The following is a 22,680-nucleotide window of genomic DNA, read 5'->3' as shown; positions in this document are numbered from 1 at the left end:
CTATTTATGATATTAATTCCCACCTTTGAATTTTATGCATATCCTAGGGAGTTGCCTCTTACCTCAAGATATATAACAAAATTCTTAATTCAGGGATTTCCCTGGCAGTCTAGTAGTTAGGACTCTGTGTTTTCATGGCTGTAGGCCCAGATTCAGTCCCTGGTCAGGGAAATAAGACCCTGCACAAGTCACGCAGTGTGGCCAAAAAGGAAAAGGAAAAAAAATCTTAGTTTATCATAGTTTTTTTAAATTGTATGAAAAGAAAGTATACTATTTCTTACTTAGGTTTTTTTCGTAATAGCTAGGATGAAATTAAATGATGGCAGGATACGGTTGCTCTAGAAATGCTTTGATGCCCTTCCACACAGAAATAAAGTTGCTAGTTAGAAACCAAAAGATTTTTAAATCCTGATGTATTTATTCCCAGGGGGATAGTCAAGCTAACAAAGTTCAAAGCAACGAAATATTTTGAATTGTGTTTTAAAGTAATAACTGTTTACCTTTGCACCAGTGCACATAGGTTTATGGATAAACTTTATGGACTCGTTACTTGCCTTCAAACTTGAGAGTAAATGTTTTCATCTATAGGGTTTTGGACTGACAAGGAGGAGCTAAAGAAACTGAGGCAAAGTGAAATGGTATTCAAGCCACAGAAGAGATGGCAAGAATATGAGATGAATATGGGAAACTGGGTGAAAGCAGTGAAACGCTCCATGAATTGGTATAACAAGACGTAGCGCTGATGGAATGACTGAGACCACGGCTGGCTGGCTGCTGTGACATGCACAAGAGACAAAGCTCAGGGCTAACAGCACGGTGCTCAGTGAGAGGAGAAAACAAACTGAGCTTTGCAACCTGAGAGAAAAAGCACTGCTTTTTTTTGAAAACAAAACAAAAAAAACCCCTCATTTAAAAAATCTAAACCTTGGTAAGATTGTAAGGCAACAATACCTCAGAACTTTTAAATCTTCTGTTTTGTAGCAAATCCCAAAGGATGGTAGCCATTTCCAACCATGTTTTGACAGTCATGGGTCCTCCTCCTTTTCATAGTGGGCCCATATGAATATAATTGTTTACTGTCTGAGTTAATAGTTCTGGGTCAAGCACCATTTGTGTTTTGTTCCAAAATGATGTGAAAAGTGTTCCCTTAATTCTTTAAAATGAAATGGACTGTTTGAAGTCCATATAGCTAAAAAGAAAGAATAACTGAGGAAATGTGGAATTTTGAAACATTAATGTTTCTCTATTTAAAGCCATAATTGTTCAGTGTTGTATCCAAATATGAGCCTAATATGTCTCTCTCAGATAGGCTTATTTGTTATTCAATTCTTTCCTTTATTGGGTTTAAAGACACTGCCTTAATTTTTCCTTGTTTAACCAAAATCTGAGCTTTCTATATTAAAAAACACTGAAAAAAATCACTTTAGTTAATAAAACCAAAAAAGGGTATTGATTCATAAGGAATAAGAAAATACTTTCCTCCTCAGCATTTCTTTTCAAAAAATTTTTGGCTAAAGTATAACATCTCATTTTTTCCAAAATGCAGGTAGTAAATATAAATCTTGCCTTTCTTCTCCTGTTCTCTGTCTTTCTTACTTGTTGAGATGCTAGTGTAAACATCTTTTGTTTTTATTAAGTGCCTAATTGACAGAGCTTAATTTGAAGAAAGTGCCCTAATTTATTGGTGACTTAAGAATTGCCTTAGTGGGGATATTTTGCTTGTCCGGGTATCTTTCTTACTTTTGCCCAGTCTCCTCATCTCTCTGAGATTTGTGCAGGGGGGTGGCTGACGGGGGAGGCTGGCGGTGTACTCATGCTAGTGACTGCCCCTCCGCAGACAGATGCACAGAGAGGAGCTGGCAGAGTTCTACATTTTCAGCCTCTTGATAGAAACAAGGGAAAGGACTAAGAGTTGCAAGTAGCTTCGGGCCAAATGTAAAATTGTCCTAAGGAAAGTTGACCACTTCCCAGCCTGTTCTCATGTTACTTGTGGACGAGGTTCCTTTTTGATTTGCAGCGACAGTGTATGTATTTCCCTCTTGGTCAGACTGTATGACATAAAGTCCTGCCATTACAGAGCTCGCTGTTAAATAATAATGTAATTGAAGAAGGGACTGTTATAGGGAAGTTTGCGGTTGCTCTCATATATGTCCATTTCAGAGACAGGTAATAGATATTAGATTTGGAAATATTTCTTGTTAAGTCGAGGTGTTTTGTTTACTGTAATGAGTCAGATCCCCTTATGTAGATAATATCTTATTCTTCTTTTCACTTTCTGTTTTTCACACCCTTTTTTACAAAGCTTAGTGGCCAATTAAAAGCTTTCTTATCAAAGTCATATGAAAGCCGCTCTGTTTTACTGTTTCTTATAGAGTCGACCTCTCAGTGGGTATGATTTCCATAAGAAATAATTGTCTTTTTAATTATTAAAATAATTCAGTATATTGGGATATCTGAATTGTGATATTATTAATACCTAAACATTTGTTAGTTCATTCATTTTCCTCATCGTTCTTTCTCATCATAAAACCACAAAATATCTTTTAGATAATGTAGGAAAATAACTTTGAATATCTTTTACTGGAATTGAGCATCTCCTTAAAAATCAGTGGATAATTTTTTTGTCTGTTAGTTTAGAAGTTAATATTTTTAATATTTCTGGCCTTTTTTTTTTTTTTAGTAACACAGTTTACTAAATCTTTTGTCAGATTTGACCTAAATCAGAAACATGACCACATTTGCTTTTGTGGTTGTAGAAACTGTTGATTATCAAAATCAATTGTGCATAAAATTGTCCTATCGTTCAAGTTTATTTTTCATATGTATGCTAATAATTGAAGTTAAAAAAATTTCTATGCTAACATTTCTCAGCATGTTTTATTTTCTCACTATGGATCTATCAGATATTTTTAGGAGATCTGTAACTGTCTTATCAAGGAGGAGAATCTTCTTGTACAATCCTTCTTAAAGTGGTACTAAATGCTTTTATACTATAGACTTACTGATTTCTAAATTTTTTTTAATATCCAGCCATGACATGATTTCTCAGCCTCAGCATCCCTGACATTTGAGGACAGATAATTCTTTATTTTGGGGTGCTGTGGATTATAGGATGCTTAGCAGATCCCTGACCTTTACCCACCACTTATGATGAGAAAATGTTCCCAAACATTGCCAATGCTCCGTGGGAGACAAAGGCACCCCCAGTTGAGAACCACTGATGTAGACTGTTGGAAGAAAATTGAAGAGTCGGTGAATGTAGAATGTCTATCATACTCCTTTTCTCTGTGCTTCATTTTTACCTTAGGAAATGGTTGTTAGCAAAAAGAAGTGGTAGTATCTTAAAATAAATAGCGTTTCTACTTTGCTGGTTATTGAGGTGAAAAAAAATGTCATGTTGTAACTGTCTTCTGCTGTTTTTATGCTCCCACACTCACCGCCACGTCTGTGGTCTTAATGAGTGGGTTTATGACTTCAGTATGGGATGAATGTAGTCTCCAGATCATCTTTGATTTGATCTGCCTTTTTGTTTCCTTTTTATCTCTGAACAAAGGAGATGATTACTCTTTTATCTGCCTCTGTGCAAGCCTCCACCAAACTAGAAGTTCTCTGAAAGCAGAAACCATGTCTGCTTCCACAGAACTTAACTCTGTGCCTTCTTATTTGTGGGATGAATTTTTACTTTGTGTTTGTAAGTGCAGCTTTTCTTGCATGTACAGTTTATCCTTGATGTTCCCTATGTTTATTGATAGGGAGCAGCTTCTACTTGTTACAGTAAAACGTTTTGTTGGATTAAGAAGGACTACTTTGTTACGAGAGCTAGAATCCTCATACTATTTATTTGAAAATTCCTTGTATGTTTATATATTCGCATATCTATTTGTGTAGAGATACACATGCATAAATACACATACTAACTTTCTAAGGTGCAATTGAAGCCTTTATTCACAGGTCTTGTGTATTTGACTGCAGATGACTAACAGATTGAATCTTAGGAATGCCAGACCCTCTCATGTTAGAGGGAGGAAACTTCAGAAATAGCCCCTTTTGCAAGGCACTTATACTAAGGACCAGTCTTTAATTACAAAATAATCTAGCCCAGGAGTTTGGCAGTAATTTTAAAATTCTTTGAGGTGAGACATAGCTGGACCCTGGGGTTTCTCAGCTTTAAGTGATTGTAGGTCATCCCAGAGATAGCCTAGAAGGCTTGAATCTATCCCAGAGGATTCTGAATCCCTTTCAGAAGTTTATAACATGTTTCTCAGCTAGAATTAAAAGCCCAAAACACACCCTGGATCTACCTGGTCCTAGAGTCTTCGTCTTGCATACCCAAAGCCAGGTCATCTGGTTCAAACCAGCCTAAAGGGGTATCCCCAAAGAAGTCAAATAGGCCATCAAGAATCGCACTGTTCTTTTTACACTTCGGATCCTCATAGCTGTAAATATTTCGGCACCAGCCTCTATTGTGGGTCACTGGTTATTTTGTCACCATGTTCCATGGGACCCCTACCCCTAGAGGGATGCGGGAATGATCATGGGAATGGGAATGACAGAGGCAGGAACCTGCAAAATCAGGGGTTTCTGAAATTCTCTATTATTTCCACTCTTTCCCTCCACTTTACATTACATTTGGTTTATTAAAGAAAAATGGCTATGTCTGTACAGATACCTATATTGTTTAGAAAATAAATGATAAGATTTCCAATTTAAACGAGCCATATCTTTACAAGAAACTGCCAAACTGTGTTCTACAGTAGCTGTACCATTTTACATTCCCACCAGCAACGTGTGAGTGATCCACTTTCTCCACGTTCTCACCAGCATTTCATGTTGTCACCATCTTTTACTTTAGCTGCTGCGATAAGTGTGTGGCTTTCTCATTGTGGATTGAATTTGCATTTCCCAAATTGATAATGACTTTGAACATCTTTTCATGTGCTCTTTTGCCATCTGTTTATCCTCCAGCGAAATGTCTGTCCATGTCTTTTGTCCATTGGCTAATTGGGTTGTTTGCTAAAAGAGCCATATCTTTAAAAGAACATCTTTTTTAAAAACTTAAAAAAAAAAAATCAGTCCAGTGACTTAAGAAGTCATTAAGTAGCATTTTCAAATCCTTCTGGGCAAAATGTATACAGCATTTGAACATGATTTTGTAATGTAGTGAGCAGAAGAGCTCTCGTATTCCTTCCATACTCATTACATAGTGTGGTACTCACACTATGTAATAGCAAAAAAGTTTCAAAGATACCTTAACTTAGAATGTTAAGTAAAGTGTATAAATACATTTTGTATATAGCTATCGTAATGCTAAAAATATTTTTTTTATTTAAAATAAGCTGATTCGTGTAAATGTTCCAGAGTAATTTTGTGGAAAATTAATTCAAAATTGTCCTGTTTGTGCAAGACAGTTAATGTAGATTCCAGTTTGTATGCATCAGTAAATTTATAATCTTATTTCTTTGATGGTCTTTATGAATTTCATTCTTTTATTAAATAGTCATTTAGAACATCATAAATCACAGTTAAAATCTATAGATAAAATCAAGGATGGAGAATAAAAGGAATCTTTTTCATGTGTATGTGAATTTTCCCCTTAACTTTTTGTCTACTTTAACTTTTGGATTTATTTTTTAATTTTAAATTCTTATTTAATAGTATTTCCTGTTTTGGTTTCTGCACATTAAGAATGTCACAGAGAAATAAGCATATGTTAACTTCAGTTGTGATTCAAGATAATTTTGGGCTTGTGTTTCCCTTTTAACTGGAAGAAGAAAAAAATGGGGCTTAATATATGGTTAGAGAAGAAAGGTTTTCTGTAACCCTGCCTCTTTAGATCCTGTTTAGGCTTATTCTATATTGTGCATTCTTGCACAAAGGAAATTACTAGAGATGAAAGTTAACTCTTTGTAGTGGAAAAAAGATGATACAATCTACTGTGAAAATAAACTGTATATTTAAATGTTTGGAAAATTTTTAAATAACTGGAGGAAAAATAATTTCAAATGCTAATATGATGGAATTAACCTAGCAACTGTTAAAAGTCCATTATGAAAATTATTAAAATTATTTGGGAAATTATAATGAACAGTGAGTGGTTTGTACATATTGTGTATTAAAGCCATTTTTTTTAGTGTTTCTCTGTTTGTTGCTTCACATCCGCACTCATAAATAGTGACATCCTGATGATGATGGTGGAGGAATCAGTCAGACAAACTGGATTCTCTTCCCTGACTGAAGTGGAGCCCATGGTTCATTCTGTAGTAGGAATTTTGAAGGATGATAAACATTCAATTATTTGAAGAAAGGAAGGGGTATGGTTTTGATTTTATTTTTGTTCAAAGTCATATTAGTCTAATGAGGAAGACAAGGAAGGGGCAGATATGTGAAGCTGACGTTTTTGAAATTTGTGACTATAAATTGTATTAAATATTATAAAATTATTATTAGGGAATTCCCTGGCGGGCCAGTGGTTAGGACTTCATGCTTTCACTGCCAAAGGCCCAGGTTCGATCCCTGGTCAGGGAACTAAGATCCCACAAGCTATGCAGCACGGGCAAAAAATACAGGCATATGTATATGTATTTGGCTATGTATATGTAATCTGGCTATGTAAAATAAATTGTAGGAAAAAATAAATGAGGATGATATGGAGTAATAGTGGATTCTTCGCTATTTAGCAACAACCCATTAAGAGGTGGATATTGTAAGGCAAATATCTTAAATTTGCTGAATTCCCCTTCCCTCCCACTCACCCACCACTTGGGCAAGATTATTAGCCACCAGATCCCAGGGAATTCTCCTATTCTTTAACCCAGCCCGCAGGGTTGTCTTGTCTCTCCCAGAAGGTCCTGTCTCTGTCAGCATCCCAGTTTCATCACCAAACTCTGTCAAGACCTGAGAAGAGCTTGAAATTTTTCTCTCCTTTGAAGCTAACAAGTTAGCCTCCCGCAGCTGCATGGATACTGGTAGGAGATAGGAGACTCCTGGGTCCGAGATGAAAGACTTTATTCCTCATGACATAGCACACATCACAACCGTCATTTTTGCATGGTTCTCTTTGCCTCTCCTGTGTGGGGTGGCCAGGTTGATGCTGTGCACCCTGGTGGGTTTGCAGTACAGCTGAGCAACCTCGAGCGTAGGATGCCTGAGTCTTTTGTGATGGGCTGCAAGGAAGTGTGCTTGATGCTTGCTCCAGAGGAAATTTTTAAAATTATACTGGACAGGAGACAAAACTGCCCTCTACCCTGGAGGGAGACACTCTCTATTCTACAACAGAGGCCTCAGTGTTTCTGCGTATAAGGCAAGCAGAAACGAGAAAGCCATGTAGAATTGCCGGCCAGCAACAAATTCGTTATCTTGATTGTGGCAGTAGTTTCACGGGCATGTACATGTGTCGACATTCATCAGATTACTCACTTGATGCATAGCTTATTGCATGTCAGTTTCACCTTAATACAACAGGAGGGAAAAAGTCTTGCTACTCAGATAGGTTGTTGGGACCAGTAGCCTCCATGTCACCAGAGAGCTTTTCAGAAGAGCAGAACTTTAGGCTTCATTCCAAATCTACTGAAACAGAATCTGTGTTTTAATAAGATCCACCAGTATTTAGTTTTTTTTTTTTAATTGAAGTAGAGTTGATTTCCAGTATTTAGTTTTTTAACTTTTTATTTTGAAATAATTTTGGACTTACAGAAAAGTTGTAAAAGTAGTACACAGAGTTCTCCTTTCCCCCAGCTTCTCCTAATTAACATGTTACTTACATAACGGTAATATAATTACTCAAAATGGGAAAGTCACATTGATACAGTAGTATAAACTAATCCACAGGCCTTACTTGAATTTTGTCAGTTTTCCAACTATTGTCCTTTTTCTGGTCCAGGATTCAATCCAGGATCCCACGTTGCATTTATTTTTCATGTCTCCCTACTCTCCTCCAATCTGTGGTAGTTCCCTACTCTCTCTCTTTCATGACCTTCACATTTTGTAAGAAGACTACCAGTTGTTTTATAGAATGTCCCTCAGTTTAGGTTGGCCTGGGATTACGTTAAGGTTCTGAATTTTTGTTAGAATCCTGCAGAAGTGATGTCCATTGCCTTAGTGCATCCTATCAAGAAGACACCAACATATCTTATTATTGTTGTTAACCTTGACCCTTTGATTAAGGAGGTGCCTGCCAGGTTTTTCCATCATAAGTTTACTATTTTCCCCCTTGTAGTTAAGAATCTTGTGAGGAGATTTTTTTAAAAATATTTATTGGAGTATAATTGTTTTACAATGTTGTATTAGTTTCTGCTGTATAGCAAAATGAATCCGTTAAACCTATACATATATCCACTCTTCTATTTTAGGTTTCCTTCCCATTTTGGTCACCGCAGATCATTGAGTAGAGTTCCCTGTGCTATACAGTAGAGTCTCATTAGTTATCTATTTTATATATAGCAGTGTGTATGTATGTCAATCCCAATCTCCCAATTCGTCCCACCCAGGAGATACTTTTAGACCATGTAAATATCCCGTTTCCCATCACACTTCCACTCAATAGTTTTTAGCATCCACGGATGCTTCTTGTTTGCAACAATCATCCCTATGCTATTTCCCTGATCATGGTGATTTTCTATTTCCATTATTCTTTACATTTATTCATGGAATTCTACTGTAAGGAAGAGCTGTTGCCCGTCCTCCATTTATTATTCAATTATTTATAGCGCTGTTGGTCACCTCTTGCCCCACTTCACATCCTCTTAGCCCACCTTTTGATTCCAGTTGTTGTAGCAAGCAGCTGCCCAGGTGTAACTGACAGCACCTTACTTTACCATATCTCTGGTTTTCTGAGCTGGGATTTCTCAGCCTCCCAGCTTGGAATGCTTATTTGAACTCATCCTGTCATTTTTCACCCATGGTCAAGCCTGGAATGCAAGAGAGTTGACGCCATATGGTTAACGTTTAAACAATGGGGATAGGAGCCAGTGTATAAATATGTTCCTCTGTATTAGTTAGCAGATGTAATAGCTTGCATCTGCTAATCCCAACCTCCCACTCCATTCATCCCTACCCCCCCTCCCTCTTGGCAACCACAAATCTGTTCTCTACATCTGTGAATCTGTTTCTGTTTCATAGATAAGTTTGTGTCATATTTTAGATTCCACATGTAAGTGATATCATATGGTACTTGTCTTTCTGACTTCACTTAGTACGATAATCTCTAGGTCCATCCATGTTGCTGCGAATGGCATTATTTCATTCTTTGTTATGGCTGAGTAATATTCCACTGTATACATGTACCACATCTTCTTTATCCCTTCCTCTGTTGATGGACATTGAGGTTGCTTCCATGTGCTGCTATGAACATAGGGGTGCATGCGTCTTTTTGAATTATAGTTTTGTCTGGACATATGCCCAGGAGTGGGACTGCTAGATCATATTATCTTTATTTCTTATACCTCACATATACTTTTTAGTTTTAGGATTTTAAAAATATTTATCTTAAAATAATTTTAGGTTTGACATTGAGAAAATGTTACTTTTATTAATGATGACTGTGAAATCTTTCCACTGCCGAAACCAAGTCTTTCCAGAAATGAACTGAGGAGAAAGCTGTGTCCCCCACTGAGGAAATTCCAAGGCTTTGATTCCACTCTGCAGTTTAATGTGACTAAATTGCACATAATAGGAATGTCTCTGGAAGACAAGGCCTTGCTGTAACACATTTCTCTCTTAAATGTTATTTCTTTAGTCTGTCACTGGATGGATTAGGTGTGGAAACAGGATGCTTTTTAAAAAGTTATCTGCAAGTACAAAAGTCTAGACAACTATGGATCTTTGGCACTGGTAAAAAGGTGTCACTAAGGACCTCGTCCCTCAAAGTGTGGTGTCTGGTGAAGAAGCACTAGCACCAGTTGGGGGTTTGTTGGAAATGCAGACTCTACACCCCACCTTAAACCTGCTGATCTAGTGTCTGAATTTTAATAAGATCTAAGTGATTCCTGTGCACATTAAAGTTTGAGAAGCACTGGTCCAGGAGCCATATAGCCCCACCTAGAGAAAGCTGCACCCAGCCCCAGGAGAGGGGCAGCACAGGCAAACTCCTCAGGTTTAACTCTAACAGATCTTTCTCTTTCATAGTCATCTTTTTGTTGCCCCACATATACAAGTAGAGACTTTATGCGCATCTCCTCTTTCCAGCTGTGCTAGGCTGTGGCACTCTCATCCATCCAATAAAAAGTTACTGAGCTTCTCTGAAGCACTGAGGATGCTGTAGTGAATAGAACGGCATAGCTCCGAATCACAGAGAGATTACAGTCTAACAGGATACAGGTACTAAATGAGTAATTACAAGTTTGATGAATGTTAGAAAAATAATTTTATGGGCAAAGAGCTGGAGATGGGGAGTCAGAGGAAGCTTTTCTGGAGAGAGTGTTATTTCAGCTTAGATGAGAAGGCACATGTAGGTGAGGTGTGGATGAACTGGGGGATTGTTCTAAGCACAAGGAACACCCATGAACGAAGCTCTTTGGACATTTAGTGTGTATCTCCAATGCCTTGCTCTGTTGGTGGCATACAATAAGTGCTTACTAAGTGTTTGCCGAATCAATGTGTTCTGTCATGTTTCAAACATCTACTCTCTTGCCTTGGAGATAGTGGGAGCTTTATTTTGCCTTTCAGAGGAAATCAGATCTTTTAATGGGGAAATGAGAAGGAAGAGAGAAAGCTGACTGTTGTGCAAATTGCTAAATTGGAACTGTGAGTGGGAATGAAAAATTGATTTACATGAATTTTCCTCCCTGAAGCAACTTGACAATTTATTCTGTTCTGGAGAATTTTCAGTTTTTGGCTTCAAAACCAAGCTGTTCCTTATTCTGAGTTTCTTGGCCTGCTGTGAAACTAGCATTTTGTGTCTTTTACAGCATACCCTGATTAGGTCATGGAAATTCACAGCTAGATCAAACCAGTATATGGAAATTTGAAACTTGCACTGCCCATTTTACTTCACGGTGTTGGAAGGTGTTATGAAATGTTGACTTTAAAATCATTCTTTTCAAAAGCACTATTATCAAATGATCATAATAATCGCTCATTTATTGAACACTTACTCTTTGTATGACATATTAACTCTACAAGAGAGTAATTTGTCATATGAAAATTGCCAAATATTAACAATTTCATATGGTTTAACTTAATATTATCTTCAGACTCTCACCTTAAAAATTTATAAGGAGGTTAGAGAATCCCTGATAGCACAGCCTTACTCCAAAATTTAGCACTGAGTTGTCTTCATAAAGAGATTCCGAGGTACAGATTCCTTAATAACATCCACCACCTCCCCCTCCCCCTCCCCCATTAGCCCAAGCACCGTTCGGTGTCTGCTTCTACTTCAGTTGTTTACACATTGTACTGTGGTCGTTTACAATCCATCTCCCCTGCTAGACTGAACTCCTTGAGGATGGAGATTTCCTCTGTTTTGCTCATTTTTGTATCTTCGTGCCTATAGTGTTTGAAAACTATTTGTTCAGTTGAAACCTTCACAAAATTTTTGTGTAAACTAAATAAGTCCTATTGATCTGTTATTGGAAAATTGCAAGGACTCCATTGGGGCTTTTGCATTTTGGAATGAGTCCAAGGAGACTGCATTCGGCATTCTTGACCGCCTAGGACTTTATCTATGTACAATTATGCAGAAATTATCTCTCCACTCCACCCCAGAGAAAGGTCCAAAGGTGCTTTCTCACCTCCCCCACTTCCTTTAGGGATGTATTTAAATGGCAACTTTCCTGCTGCCTTCACTGAACTCTCTATTTAAGACAAGCCACCCCTCAAACACCCTCTCTGCTAGATGCCACCCCCCCGCATGTCCCAGCATGTAACATAACTTTTATTTCTTTTGCATAATGTCTTTCCCACCCCACTAAAATGTAAGCTCACACATGATTTTTCAGATAGGCACAGAATATACTATTGAACTAAGTGGACAGCTATCTGGGGGTGGGAGCCGCGATTTTCTCTTCAGCTTCCACGTGACTTGGTGACCTGGCCTGGTTTGGATCCTACCTGCCTGTATATTGAAGAACCCACATCCGCAGCGGTCTCTAACCCATGTCTGAATAATTTACAGGGTACCGCACAGTTGGCCCCACACGTGGCCTCAATTACTCATCCCCATGCCCCTCCACGCTGCACCCCCGGAGGGTGACTGGGGACGGAGATGTGCCTGGGAACTAAGGATGCCCTAGGTTCTCTCTTTTCTAAGAGAGAGCAGATTTTCCTGCTTGGGGCCAGGAGAAGGGGGGATGGGGGCGGATGGAAAAGTCAAGATTCCCACCCAAGCCGGGGGAAGGGGGAGGGGGGAAGGGTGTGTCTATAAATTTTAGGCCTCAGGCCTGTAGCCTGCCCCGGAGGCGGCTGGGGAGCCGGGTGGCGGGATCGCTGCGGGGGACCCACTGAGACCCTCGGGCGGACAACCCAGGGGCCGGGCAGAGTGCGTGGGGCCGCGCTCCTCCACCTCCCGGCCCCCTCCTCTCTTTGGGAAGCCTGGGGGCGGGGTTTGTTTACTCCTCGCACGCACCGCCGGCTCGGCCAATCCGTGGGGAGAGGCGCCTTACGTCATTCATCCCGAGAGCCAATCGGCGCTCACCGTGCTGCTCCGCCGCCAAAGCTCGCGCGGGGGAAGCGGGGCCGGGGCCGGGGCCGTGGCCGGGCCGGGCGAGGGCGGACGGAGCCGCCAGCGATCTCGGCTGTAGCCGGCGGCGCTGCTCGGAACGCGGGGCGCGCCCTGACCCTTCCTCTTCGGGCAGGCTCGAGGGCGCGCGCGCGCGCGGTCGGCGTCCCGGGGCCTCGAACTCCAGGGCCTCTCCTGGGCAGGCCGCGGATCGCCCACCCTGCCCCGCGAGTGAGTCTGTCCGGGGACCCGGCCGCCGCCAAGCGCGGGCGCCACTGGAGCGGCGGCGCCCGGAGACGCGCCCCGGGCTCAAAGGACAGCCCTGCGCGGACGCCTCGTTCTCTGCAGCCCAGCGGCGGTAAGGTCCAGGGCGCGGGCGCGGGCGCGGTGCCGAGGGCCTCTGGACCCGGCCCGGCGTGTTCCCGGGCTGGTTTCCCTCCCTGCGCCTCCGGGCCCCCTTGTTACCCGAGTCCCGTCTGTTTATTCCCACGCGTTCTTGCAGGCCTGGCCGAGTAACCCTTGAGTGTCTGGGGAAGAGAGTCAGAAACCCGAGACCCCCTCCCCCGCGCGCCACACACACACACACACACACACACACACACACACACACAGCAGACTGGGGGAGGCACGGTCCCTGAGTCACGCCTCGTGGAAGAGAGGAAGGGCTGCTTTCTACTTTCTCGGTATCTTCAGGGGAGAAGTATGGCTTCTAGGTCTGGGTTTCCATCTCTACCAGGTGTATTTCAGAGTTCCAGAGCGTCGTGCGCTTGGAAGAGCCTCACAGCGCCCATCAGGGAACTTTTCTCTAAAGTAGAGGGACACCTTTTGGGCCCAGACTCCTTTGAGAAATTCCAGACAGCCAAGGTCCCCCTCCACAGAAAAGTGTAAAGATTTTTGTAGGATCTTGCAGGGACATGGTGCAGCTAAGCGGATGAGCGCTCAGACTCTGGTGCCAGCTTGTGTTACCTGGCGTTGTGTGGTCTCAGTTTCTTCATCTGTAAAATAGTCGTATCCACCTATTGGGAGGGTTGCCAGGAGGAAATGGCCTAATCGGTGGAACCATTTGGAACAAAGCTCACCTCCTATTAATTGCCCGGTCCTGCATGAATTAGGCATTTAATTGACCGCCGTGAAAGATGGTTTAGAAAAAGTTCCTCCTATTGTTTCTCTTTTTATGTAGAAACAGTTAACAGACTCATCCCTTTCCGTGTTCTCTGCTGAAGCTCCCTTTGAGCCTTTGAATTCTTTTCTCTTCCTCATTCTGTCTCTGAGGGCTCAGACTCCCTGTCCCACTTCTTTGCTCTCTTTTTAGTAAGTCAGTAGCTCATTACCTTCCTTCCCCTTTCTCCCCCAAATCTTAGTGTTGTGTTTTTTTCATTTGACTTATATAGCCTAGTTTTTTGTTTTGTTTTGTTTGTTTTTTTCTGGGCCACTTTTCTTTTCTCTTAAAGGCTTGAAATCATCTTAACCGAATAGATATAGTTGAGGTTATTCATCTGTCCTCTACAGTGTAATCATGACCCTACCTCTGTACAGAATTAAATAGAAAATAATTTAGTTGATCTGATATTGCATGTTGCTTTTTCATTTCATTGGTTGGCCTATAATTTAGCTAAAGCTTTGTCACTATCCTGTTACTGTAATAAATCTTTAATGGCAGTGTCCATTCTCAAGTAGCACCCGGAGAAAAATCAAATGCGTAGACCCCGGATTCTGTCACACTTGTGTGCTGGCCCTTGATGCATTTGTTATTTATTAGGACATCTTGTGCCTGGAACTAGAGTCTAGTCTCATGGCAGACATGGTGTCCGTAGCCCTGTTCTGGCAGTACAGTTGCAGTTTCAGCAATGTGGTGCTTAAATTTAATAAAGGCCCAAGACTTATTAAACTCTTCTTTTTGAGTTCTCTCTGTGTCTAGTTGTTTAATTAAGAGGGAAAACAGAATTTTCAAGTGTGTGATACTTTATGTTACCATTTTGTGATCATGTACCTTCCCCGCAACTCTTGGAAGTGTGTTGTCTAACTGGCACCTTCAGGTTTTTCCCTTGCAGCCAAAATTCTTAACTGTCTGAGCTATGTGCTGTCAATACAACTTGAAATTGGATGTACAGATATGTTTATCCTTAATATGGAAAGCATTTGTGGATGAAAATTATACATTAAAACACAACCTGGGGGATTCAAAAATTGTTTTTTGTAATTAGGAATTGAGATGTGAATATACATTTGCTTTCTTTCTGGTTTTTTGTTTTTTTTTTTTGTTTTTTTTTTAGTGTGATAGAAAGACTGACTTTGTTTTCTTGCTGTTGATATTTTATGTTTTATACATAACGCATAAATCATTTATGTTTACATTGCACTTCACCATTTTTTAAGCCTTTTTAGATACATGAAAGTTTTTAGAATGTGATGAGGAAACAGACTAAGCCAGAATTAAATTCATGGCAAAGATAGTGAAGTAGAACCTAATATTCTGACTTCTAGTCCATTGTTTCTTAGTTTGTCAACCTTAACAATTAACAAGGACTAAAAAATGAAAAGGGAGCGTTAAAGATGAAGTCTTAAAGGCAGAGAGTGAAATTTTCTAATTTGGGCATTAAATGTTACATATTGAGTAGTAAATTAGCACCTCATTTTTTAATCTTTAAATTTAGGTATGTTTCTTTGAAAGATGAAACAATTAGCCACTGTTACTTACAGTCAGAACTTATATTCAGTTTACATTGTTACTTGGCAAACTTGATTTCACTTTGTTTCTGAACTTGTCATTATATTTTAAACTCTTATTGTAATATGTATCTTAATGTATCCTAGAAGAAACTAGAAAGCATAAAATTCAGTGTGTTTTTTAGATTATAAAATTTTAGGTTGTAATCAGTTCTAAAGGTTATTAAATGTATTCACCTCTTCATACTTGAATCTTTTCCGTTTTAATCTGGGATATATGATTCTAGAGGTGGGGCATGAATAGATTTAAAAGTAGATTTGTGAACCCTTGGAAATTATATACAAAATTATATGCATTTGTGTATTTTTCTCAAGAGAAGATTTATAATTTCTGAGGCAAAGATATTTGGACAAGTTAATTTTTATAAAATTATTTCTTTTACTGAACGAAGTTATATCTTCACTGGTTCTAGTTCTGTCTCCTCTATAGTGGGTTTTCAAATATTTGAAGATACTTCCTGTATTCTCCTGATTCTTTTCTTTTCTAGACAAAATATTCTCAGTCTTTAACCTCCTCTAATGATTTCGTTGTTTTGATTTGCACCTCCTCAGAATACTGATGGCTTATTTGTGGGATTGTGTCAGTTCATCCATATCCTTCTTAAAAGTGTAGTGCCCATAATTAGATATTAACCAGTAGAGAAGACCATAAGTTACTGCTCTGATTTAAAATTAAAGGTAAACTTGCTTCTTTGGCAACCACATTGCACTGTTAATTTACAATAATGTCCTGTTTAGAAGGCGAACTCTGGGGCCAGCCTGCCTGGGTTTACTTCCTGGTTCTGCAGTTTATCAGCTGAGTGACCTTGAGTAAATTATGTAAACATTTTGGGGCCTCAGCTTTCTCATCTGTAAAATGGGGTTTTATCATAGTACCTGTCTGATAGGGTTGTTCTAAGGAATAAATGAATACATATATGTAAAGCATTTAGAATGTTCCCTGGCATTTAAGTGCTATGTACATTACCCATTATTGATTTTGTAGTCAACTGAAATTCTTAAGTTGTTTTTTCCATGATCTGACTTCATATTTATCCCGATTAAATTTTATCTTGTCAGATTGGTTCCAATATGTTGCCTTCATGCAAATCTTATTGAAATGTTGACTAGGTGGGCCTAAGAGCAGAGCTCTTACCCTGCTAGAGACCTCATAGTGTTCATTTTTAAATACTTGTTAGTTCTTTGATTCAGGTTGTTCAGCTAATTAGAAATGCAGCTAATTTATCATTATCTACCTCAGATATTTCCAGGTTTTCACAAGGAATTTGTAAGGAACTTTAACAGTTGCCTTCCTAAGACCCAGATAACTTTATATGCTTCATTGTAAAAAATCTTACCTGTTCAATAACTGTCAGGGGGAAAAAAGAGCATTAATCTGCCATTACTCGTCCTTAATGGAACTATACTGATTTCCAGCAGCATAGGTGGGTTACTGCTTTCTCTTTGTTCACAGACCTCTCTCAGTGGTGACTCTAAAATCTCATCTAGAGTTACATTTAACTTCAGTGATCAGTACTCGGCAGGATCCCCTTTCCCTAGCAGCTGCATGGACATTTCATCTGGAGTGATACACCTTGTTGAAGGTCCTTAGAGCAGTCAGGAACTGTCTTTAATCTTCTCATCCATATTGAGCTTTGGTTTCTATTAATTCATTGATTATTAAGTGCCCATTTTTTGCAAGATATCAATGCTTGTTTAACCGCATCCAATCTGAAGAGAATTTTTCTTTTTTTTTTAAGAACTTTATTTATTTATTTATTTAGTTTTTGTTGGCTGCGTTGGGTCTTTGTTTTTGCACACGGGCTTTCTCTAGTTGATGTAAGCAGGGGCTACTTTTCGTTGTGGTGTGGTGGCTCCTCATCGTAGTGGCTTCTCTTGTTGCAGAGCATGGGCTCTAGGCACATGGGCTTCAATAGTTGTGGCACATGGGCTCAATAGTTGTGGCTCACGGGCTCTAGAGCACAGGCTCAATAGTTGTGGCACACGGGCTTTGTTGCTCTGTGGCATGTGGGATCTTCCCAGAGCAGGGCTCAAACCGGTGTCCCCTGCATTGGCAGGTGAATTCTTAACCATTGCACCACCTAGGAAGTCCTGAAGAGAATTTTTCTCGATAGAAATACCTAAAGCAAAAAGGTAATCTGTGTCCATTTCTCTCCATTCCTACTGTTGTTACCATAGCCTGGGCCTCCATTCCTTCTTTTCTTTACAATAATAGCTTCCTTTTGACTTTCCTTCTTCCAATCTTTTTCTGTCTCCAATCCTTAAGCACTGCAGCCAGTCACCTTTGTTTTGTTTTGCTTTGTTGTTTGGCTGGACTACACAGCATGCAGGATCTTCGTTCTCAGACTTGCGCCCTGTGCAGTGAAAGCGTGGATCTTAACCACTCGACTGCTAGGGAAGTCCCTCAGGTTTGTTTTTAAAATGCATGTATTTCTTTAAAGTCTTTTCTTCCCCACTGGAAAATCTTTAATGATCTAATTAGATTTTTATTTTTGAGTACTTCTCAACTCCCTTATTCTGTTTTCTGTTTACTATCCTTTTAAATTCAAGCCCCCCCCCTTTATTTTTTTGCCTTATTTATTCTTAGAGATGATATGAACCATCAGCCAGAGAGTAGGCACGGAGCAGTGGTGATTCCCCACCAGCTGGTCTGTGTGTGAGTCACTCAGCTGACAGATATGGAGTGCTTACTATGTTACAGGCACTGTGTGAGCCGCTGAATTGACAAAGGAGCATAACATAGCCTCGGCCTTTGCAGAATTCTACGTGCAGGGCAAGACAGAATATGGGAAAGTATTTGGAGAAGAGAAATCTTTTTTTAAAGACTCAAAAGCATAATAAGTTTATATAACAGATTCTATTTTACTTTGAAAAGAGCCAAGTATATTGTTCTGAAAGAATGAGTTTGAGGGACTTCCCTGGTGGTCCAGTGGTTAAGACTCCGCACTTTCACTGCAGGGGGTGCAAGTTTGATCCCTGGTCAGGGAACTAAGATCCTGCATACCATGCTGCATATGGCCAACAACAGCAGCAACAACAAAAGTTTGTTACAGTGACCAATTCAGTTCTACTTAAGTTAAATCAAATTTTAAAATAACAAACCTATAAATGTGGAAGAACAGTATGTTTTTAAAAACTGCCAAAATAGAATATTTAATTAGAACTGGAAGCACTGACTTCTCTTTTACAGGCCACTTGAGAGTGAACAATTAAAAAATCATTCTGCTAAGTTTTTCTTCACTGCATCCTTAAAATTGTGGTGGTGGTGTAAAACCAACTGTAAAAGAGAAGGATTTATTACATGCTATTTAAAAGAGTAGGTGGGAGAGGCAAAGGAAGGGAGGGAGGAGAGGAGAGGAGAGGATGATAACCAGTTGCTGTTAGAACTAGGGATGTAATGGACTTCCCTGGCAGTCCAGTGGTTAGGGTGCAGCGCTTTCGCTGCTGGGGGCCAGGTTCAGTCCCTGGTCAGGGAACTAAGATCCCGTAAGCCGTGTGGTATAGCCAAAAAAAAAAAAAAAAAAAAGAACTGGGGATGTAGTGGATACCATGATAAATATAATTACCACTACTGCAGTTATGTGTGAAACTTAAGAGAGTAAATCCTAAGAGTTCTCATCAGAAGGAAAACAGTATTTTTCTGTTTCTTTAATTTTGTGTCTGTATGAGGTGATAGTATTCACTAGGCTTATTATGATAATCCCTTCATGATGTGTGTAGATAAATCGTTATGCTGTCCACCTGAGACTTATACAGTGCTTTTGACAATTATCTCAATGAAACTGGAAGAATAAAAAGAACATGGGCAACTAACAAATAGTAGTCAATAAAATCATTTCTAGGCTAAAGAAAGTTTGGAAAAAATGTTAGATAAATGATTCTGCACTAATTGATACTTTGAAGCTATAAAGTCTTTACAAGTAGGAACATTTTGTAAGCATAGTGATTATGTATTTTTAAGTTGAACATATCAGTTTTCAAAGGTAACAGGATATATTACCTGTGGAAACATTCTAAGAAACATACATTGAAAATCTGTGTGAAAAATGCCATCATTGTATATGAAAAGTAATAGAATACTTACTGATGTTAACATTCTGCCTACAGTTTTGCCATTAAGTTCATACTGTTCAAGACATTATATTGTATCACAGTTGCTAAAGAAGTAATTACTAAACATAGATCTTTAAGGAAAATAATTTGTGGAAGATTAACAATAATAGTCAGAAAACTTACTTTAGAAAGGTTTTCCAAAAGTACTTGACTATTTTTGATCTTGAAAAGCTTATTTGAAAAGCTTTTAAATAGATAGGTTTTCAAGTAGATTTTCATAATAGAATTATTTTGGTTGAAAAAGGGGTGGATGAGGGCCGCTAAATTCTTATCTAAAAATAACAATCACAATATGAATTCATTGATTATTATATGGAAAAAGAAACATGAGCCTTGTTCTCTTGAAATCTTTGTGTTATCATAATAAAAACTTTAGACTCATATTTCAGACAAGATAAGCTTATTTTGAAATTGCAAAAATGAAAAAGCAAAAGGCAAACAGAATCACCTGATTTTAAATCAGGTGCCAAAATGCTAATCATTATTCAGAGGTTTTTGTCCTTTTTAAAAGATGGAACATTTATTAAAGCTCAGGAGAAGCTGGAATAGATGCAGGTATTTTCAAATATTAGAAGTGCATGGTTTCCGTAGATGTGTTTTGCTTCTTTCAAGTTTCAGGTTTTCAAAGCTGGGACTAAGCAAAGCAACTGTGAATGAGCAGGATTACTGTGGAAACAAGTAATGCAAAGACATTGTCAAAGAATTCAATGCTGAAATTAGTTCAGTAGTACTATCAATGAGTTACTTTACACCTAGAAAATGCTATAGCATACATTTCTGTGATTTAGGTGTTAGCAGATGTTAGATTCTTTTCTAATTCATATAGGAATGATTTTAGGTTTATCAGTAGTAATAACTTCTCCCATTGACCTTAAAATTTAAGCAAAGACTTGCTAATTTAATAGTAAACTAGTTAATTACAATGTAAAAGTAGCTAAATATTTTTTTATAAATGAGCTCTCTCTGAAAGAACTTAAAGTATTCCCTCTTCCCAAATCAAATTATTTTCTTTTATTGTTCTTAGATCCAGTAGTATTCTTGGGATAATCTGGACTATTAGATATTACAACTGTAGGATCTGTTCTGAGTTATTAATTTCATAGGCTAATTGAAGTCACACTCTGGGGAAAAAGTTCAAGACAATTAAATTTCCTCTCTTGATGTAAGTGGCATAAGATAAGAATAAATTTTAAGAAACCGAAATACTAAGCAAAAGCATGTCAAACTAATGCTAGGGAAAAGGCTTTTTAGAAAGGGGTCACTACCTACAAAACCCTTTCCCATAACAAAGAAATTTCAAGAGAAATGAGAGAGACCATAGTAAGTAAAGAAAATAAGAGGTTCTGTTAGTATAAGCAGCTCATTGAAGAAAGTGAAATCCTATTTACAAGGCTGTTCTTTTGTAACCCACAAAATATAAAGATCACACAACACATTTTCTAGGAGTAAGTAAGAAAATAAAAAAATAAAGATCCATAATCTGAAAGCTTTGTATTCATTATGAATTTTAATGGCTTACTTTACTGAACGCCTACAATGTGATAAGGACCTCATTTAATCTTCCCCAGAAGTGTGTAAGATAAGTTCATTGTTTTTCATTTTATAGGTGAGGACATAAATTGCTTTACTGGGATTAGAAAGATAGTGATGGCAGAGCTAGGGCTCAAACAGGAATCTGTCTGACTGTAGTGCTGGCCACTCCACTTGCTAAAATACTTAGGCCTTTTCTTCCACGCTTAGCTGTACAGCAGAAATTAGTACAACATTGTAAATCAGCTATACTTCAATTAAAAAAAAAGTCGCTCTGATCACCCACCAAAATAAAAATAAATAAATGAATATATGCACTGATCACAAAAATAAAAAAAATAATAAAATAAAATACTTAGACCTTCAGCATTCATGCAAGAACCCAAACATCTTTATAGCTTCTTGGTTGAGTCTTTCTAGGATAGTTCCTGTTTTTCCTAGAGTGTTGTGAATTTATCCAAATATAAGTGAGTGATTTGAAAATTAGCCACCGTTTTTGATTGATCATCTTTTCTGTAATGTTACCATTGACTATAATTTAAAAATAGACTATTTCTATATAATTTTGTGTGTGGTATCTTCAGTTCAGCTGTGTTTCAGTTAATTGGTTAAACCATAATTATGAGCTGTATGAATCTGTTATACTGACTGGTTTACTGTGAATAGAAACAAGTATGTGCTTAGATAAGACGTTAACCTAACTCCTTTGTAACATAAATTTTTAATTTATCTTAATGCCTATGTTATATGCTACATGTCCTTTTGACTTGTTCAAAAATTAAATATGTATGGGCTTAACGAAAAAAATTTGGGTATATGAAATGATGTAAAATCTTAAAGTTGCAATGAAAGAAGAGGAAAAGTTTAAAAATGTTCTGAAAGGTAAGAATAAAAATACAAGGGTGAGTCAGAAATTATCCACACTCTGGTTATATTAAAACTTCTGTTGGCTGCACTGTCTTATCAGCATTTTGCATTCAAGGCTGTCTCCTCAGTCACTGCTGTGCGGGTGTGAACGTGTTACATCAATTCATTTGTAACGGTGGTGTGAGCAAAAATGGATGTCCCACTTGTGATTTGCATGAAAGAGGAGCAGCGTGCAGTGATTCATTTTTTGCGGTCTGAGGGTGTGCATGTCCACACACTTCTGCCCACACCGTCGACACTCTGCAAAAACTTCATTTTGAGGAGTTAAAGCACCCTCCCTATAATCCTGATCTTGCTCCATCAGACTTTCACCTGTTTGGCCCCCTGAAAGCAGCCCTATGAAGACAAAGATTCACTTCTGATGAAGAAATGAGGACAGTGGTGCATTCGTGGCTTGCAGCTCAGCCTAAAACATTTTTCAACGAGGGAATATGAAAGTTTGCTGACAGCTGGACAAAATGTATTGAAAAGCAAGGAGATTATGTCAAAAAATGATGAATTTGTCTTTTCTAAAAGTTGATGAAAATAAATTCTACAGCCAGAGTGTGGATAATTTTTGACTCACCCTCATATAATAGCACATAATAGGAGCAGTGTTATTGCTAGTCACAGCAGGAGCACGTGTTACTTCATAGTCGGAAAAGCGGTGGGTAATGCTGCTATCAACAGCGGTGTGGGTATGCCCGGTGAATTGAATATGCAACAAGGAAATGTGTTTTTGAAAATAAGAA

At 38.7% G+C, this 22,680-nt stretch overlaps 2 protein-coding genes across 4 annotated transcripts in view; both read left to right on the top strand.

Moving 5' to 3' along the window:
• The window catches only part of GK5 (glycerol kinase 5), an 82,547-nt gene extending 75,913 nt beyond the window's left edge, over positions 1–6,634 (top strand). For both annotated transcript variants that reach the window (XM_057738250.1, XM_057738249.1), the window contains one exon: positions 589–6,634. In XM_057738250.1, the coding sequence (XP_057594233.1) occupies positions 589–737 (149 nt within the window). In that variant the 3' untranslated portion in view covers positions 738–6,634. The remainder of the gene's footprint in view (positions 1–588) is intronic.
• A 6,015-nt stretch (positions 6,635–12,649) lies between these two features.
• The window catches only part of TFDP2 (transcription factor Dp-2), a 168,394-nt gene continuing 158,363 nt past the window's right edge, over positions 12,650–22,680 (top strand). For both annotated transcript variants that reach the window (XM_057738179.1, XM_057738178.1), the window contains exon 1: positions 12,650–13,010. The gene's annotated coding sequence lies outside the window, so the exon portion shown is untranslated. The remainder of the gene's footprint in view (positions 13,011–22,680) is intronic.

This window comes from Hippopotamus amphibius, chromosome 6 (assembly GCF_030028045.1).
Source record: "Hippopotamus amphibius kiboko isolate mHipAmp2 chromosome 6, mHipAmp2.hap2, whole genome shotgun sequence".
NCBI classification, from domain to species: domain Eukaryota; kingdom Metazoa; phylum Chordata; class Mammalia; order Artiodactyla; family Hippopotamidae; genus Hippopotamus; species Hippopotamus amphibius.
This window is presented reverse-complemented; position numbering and strand designations above follow the sequence as displayed.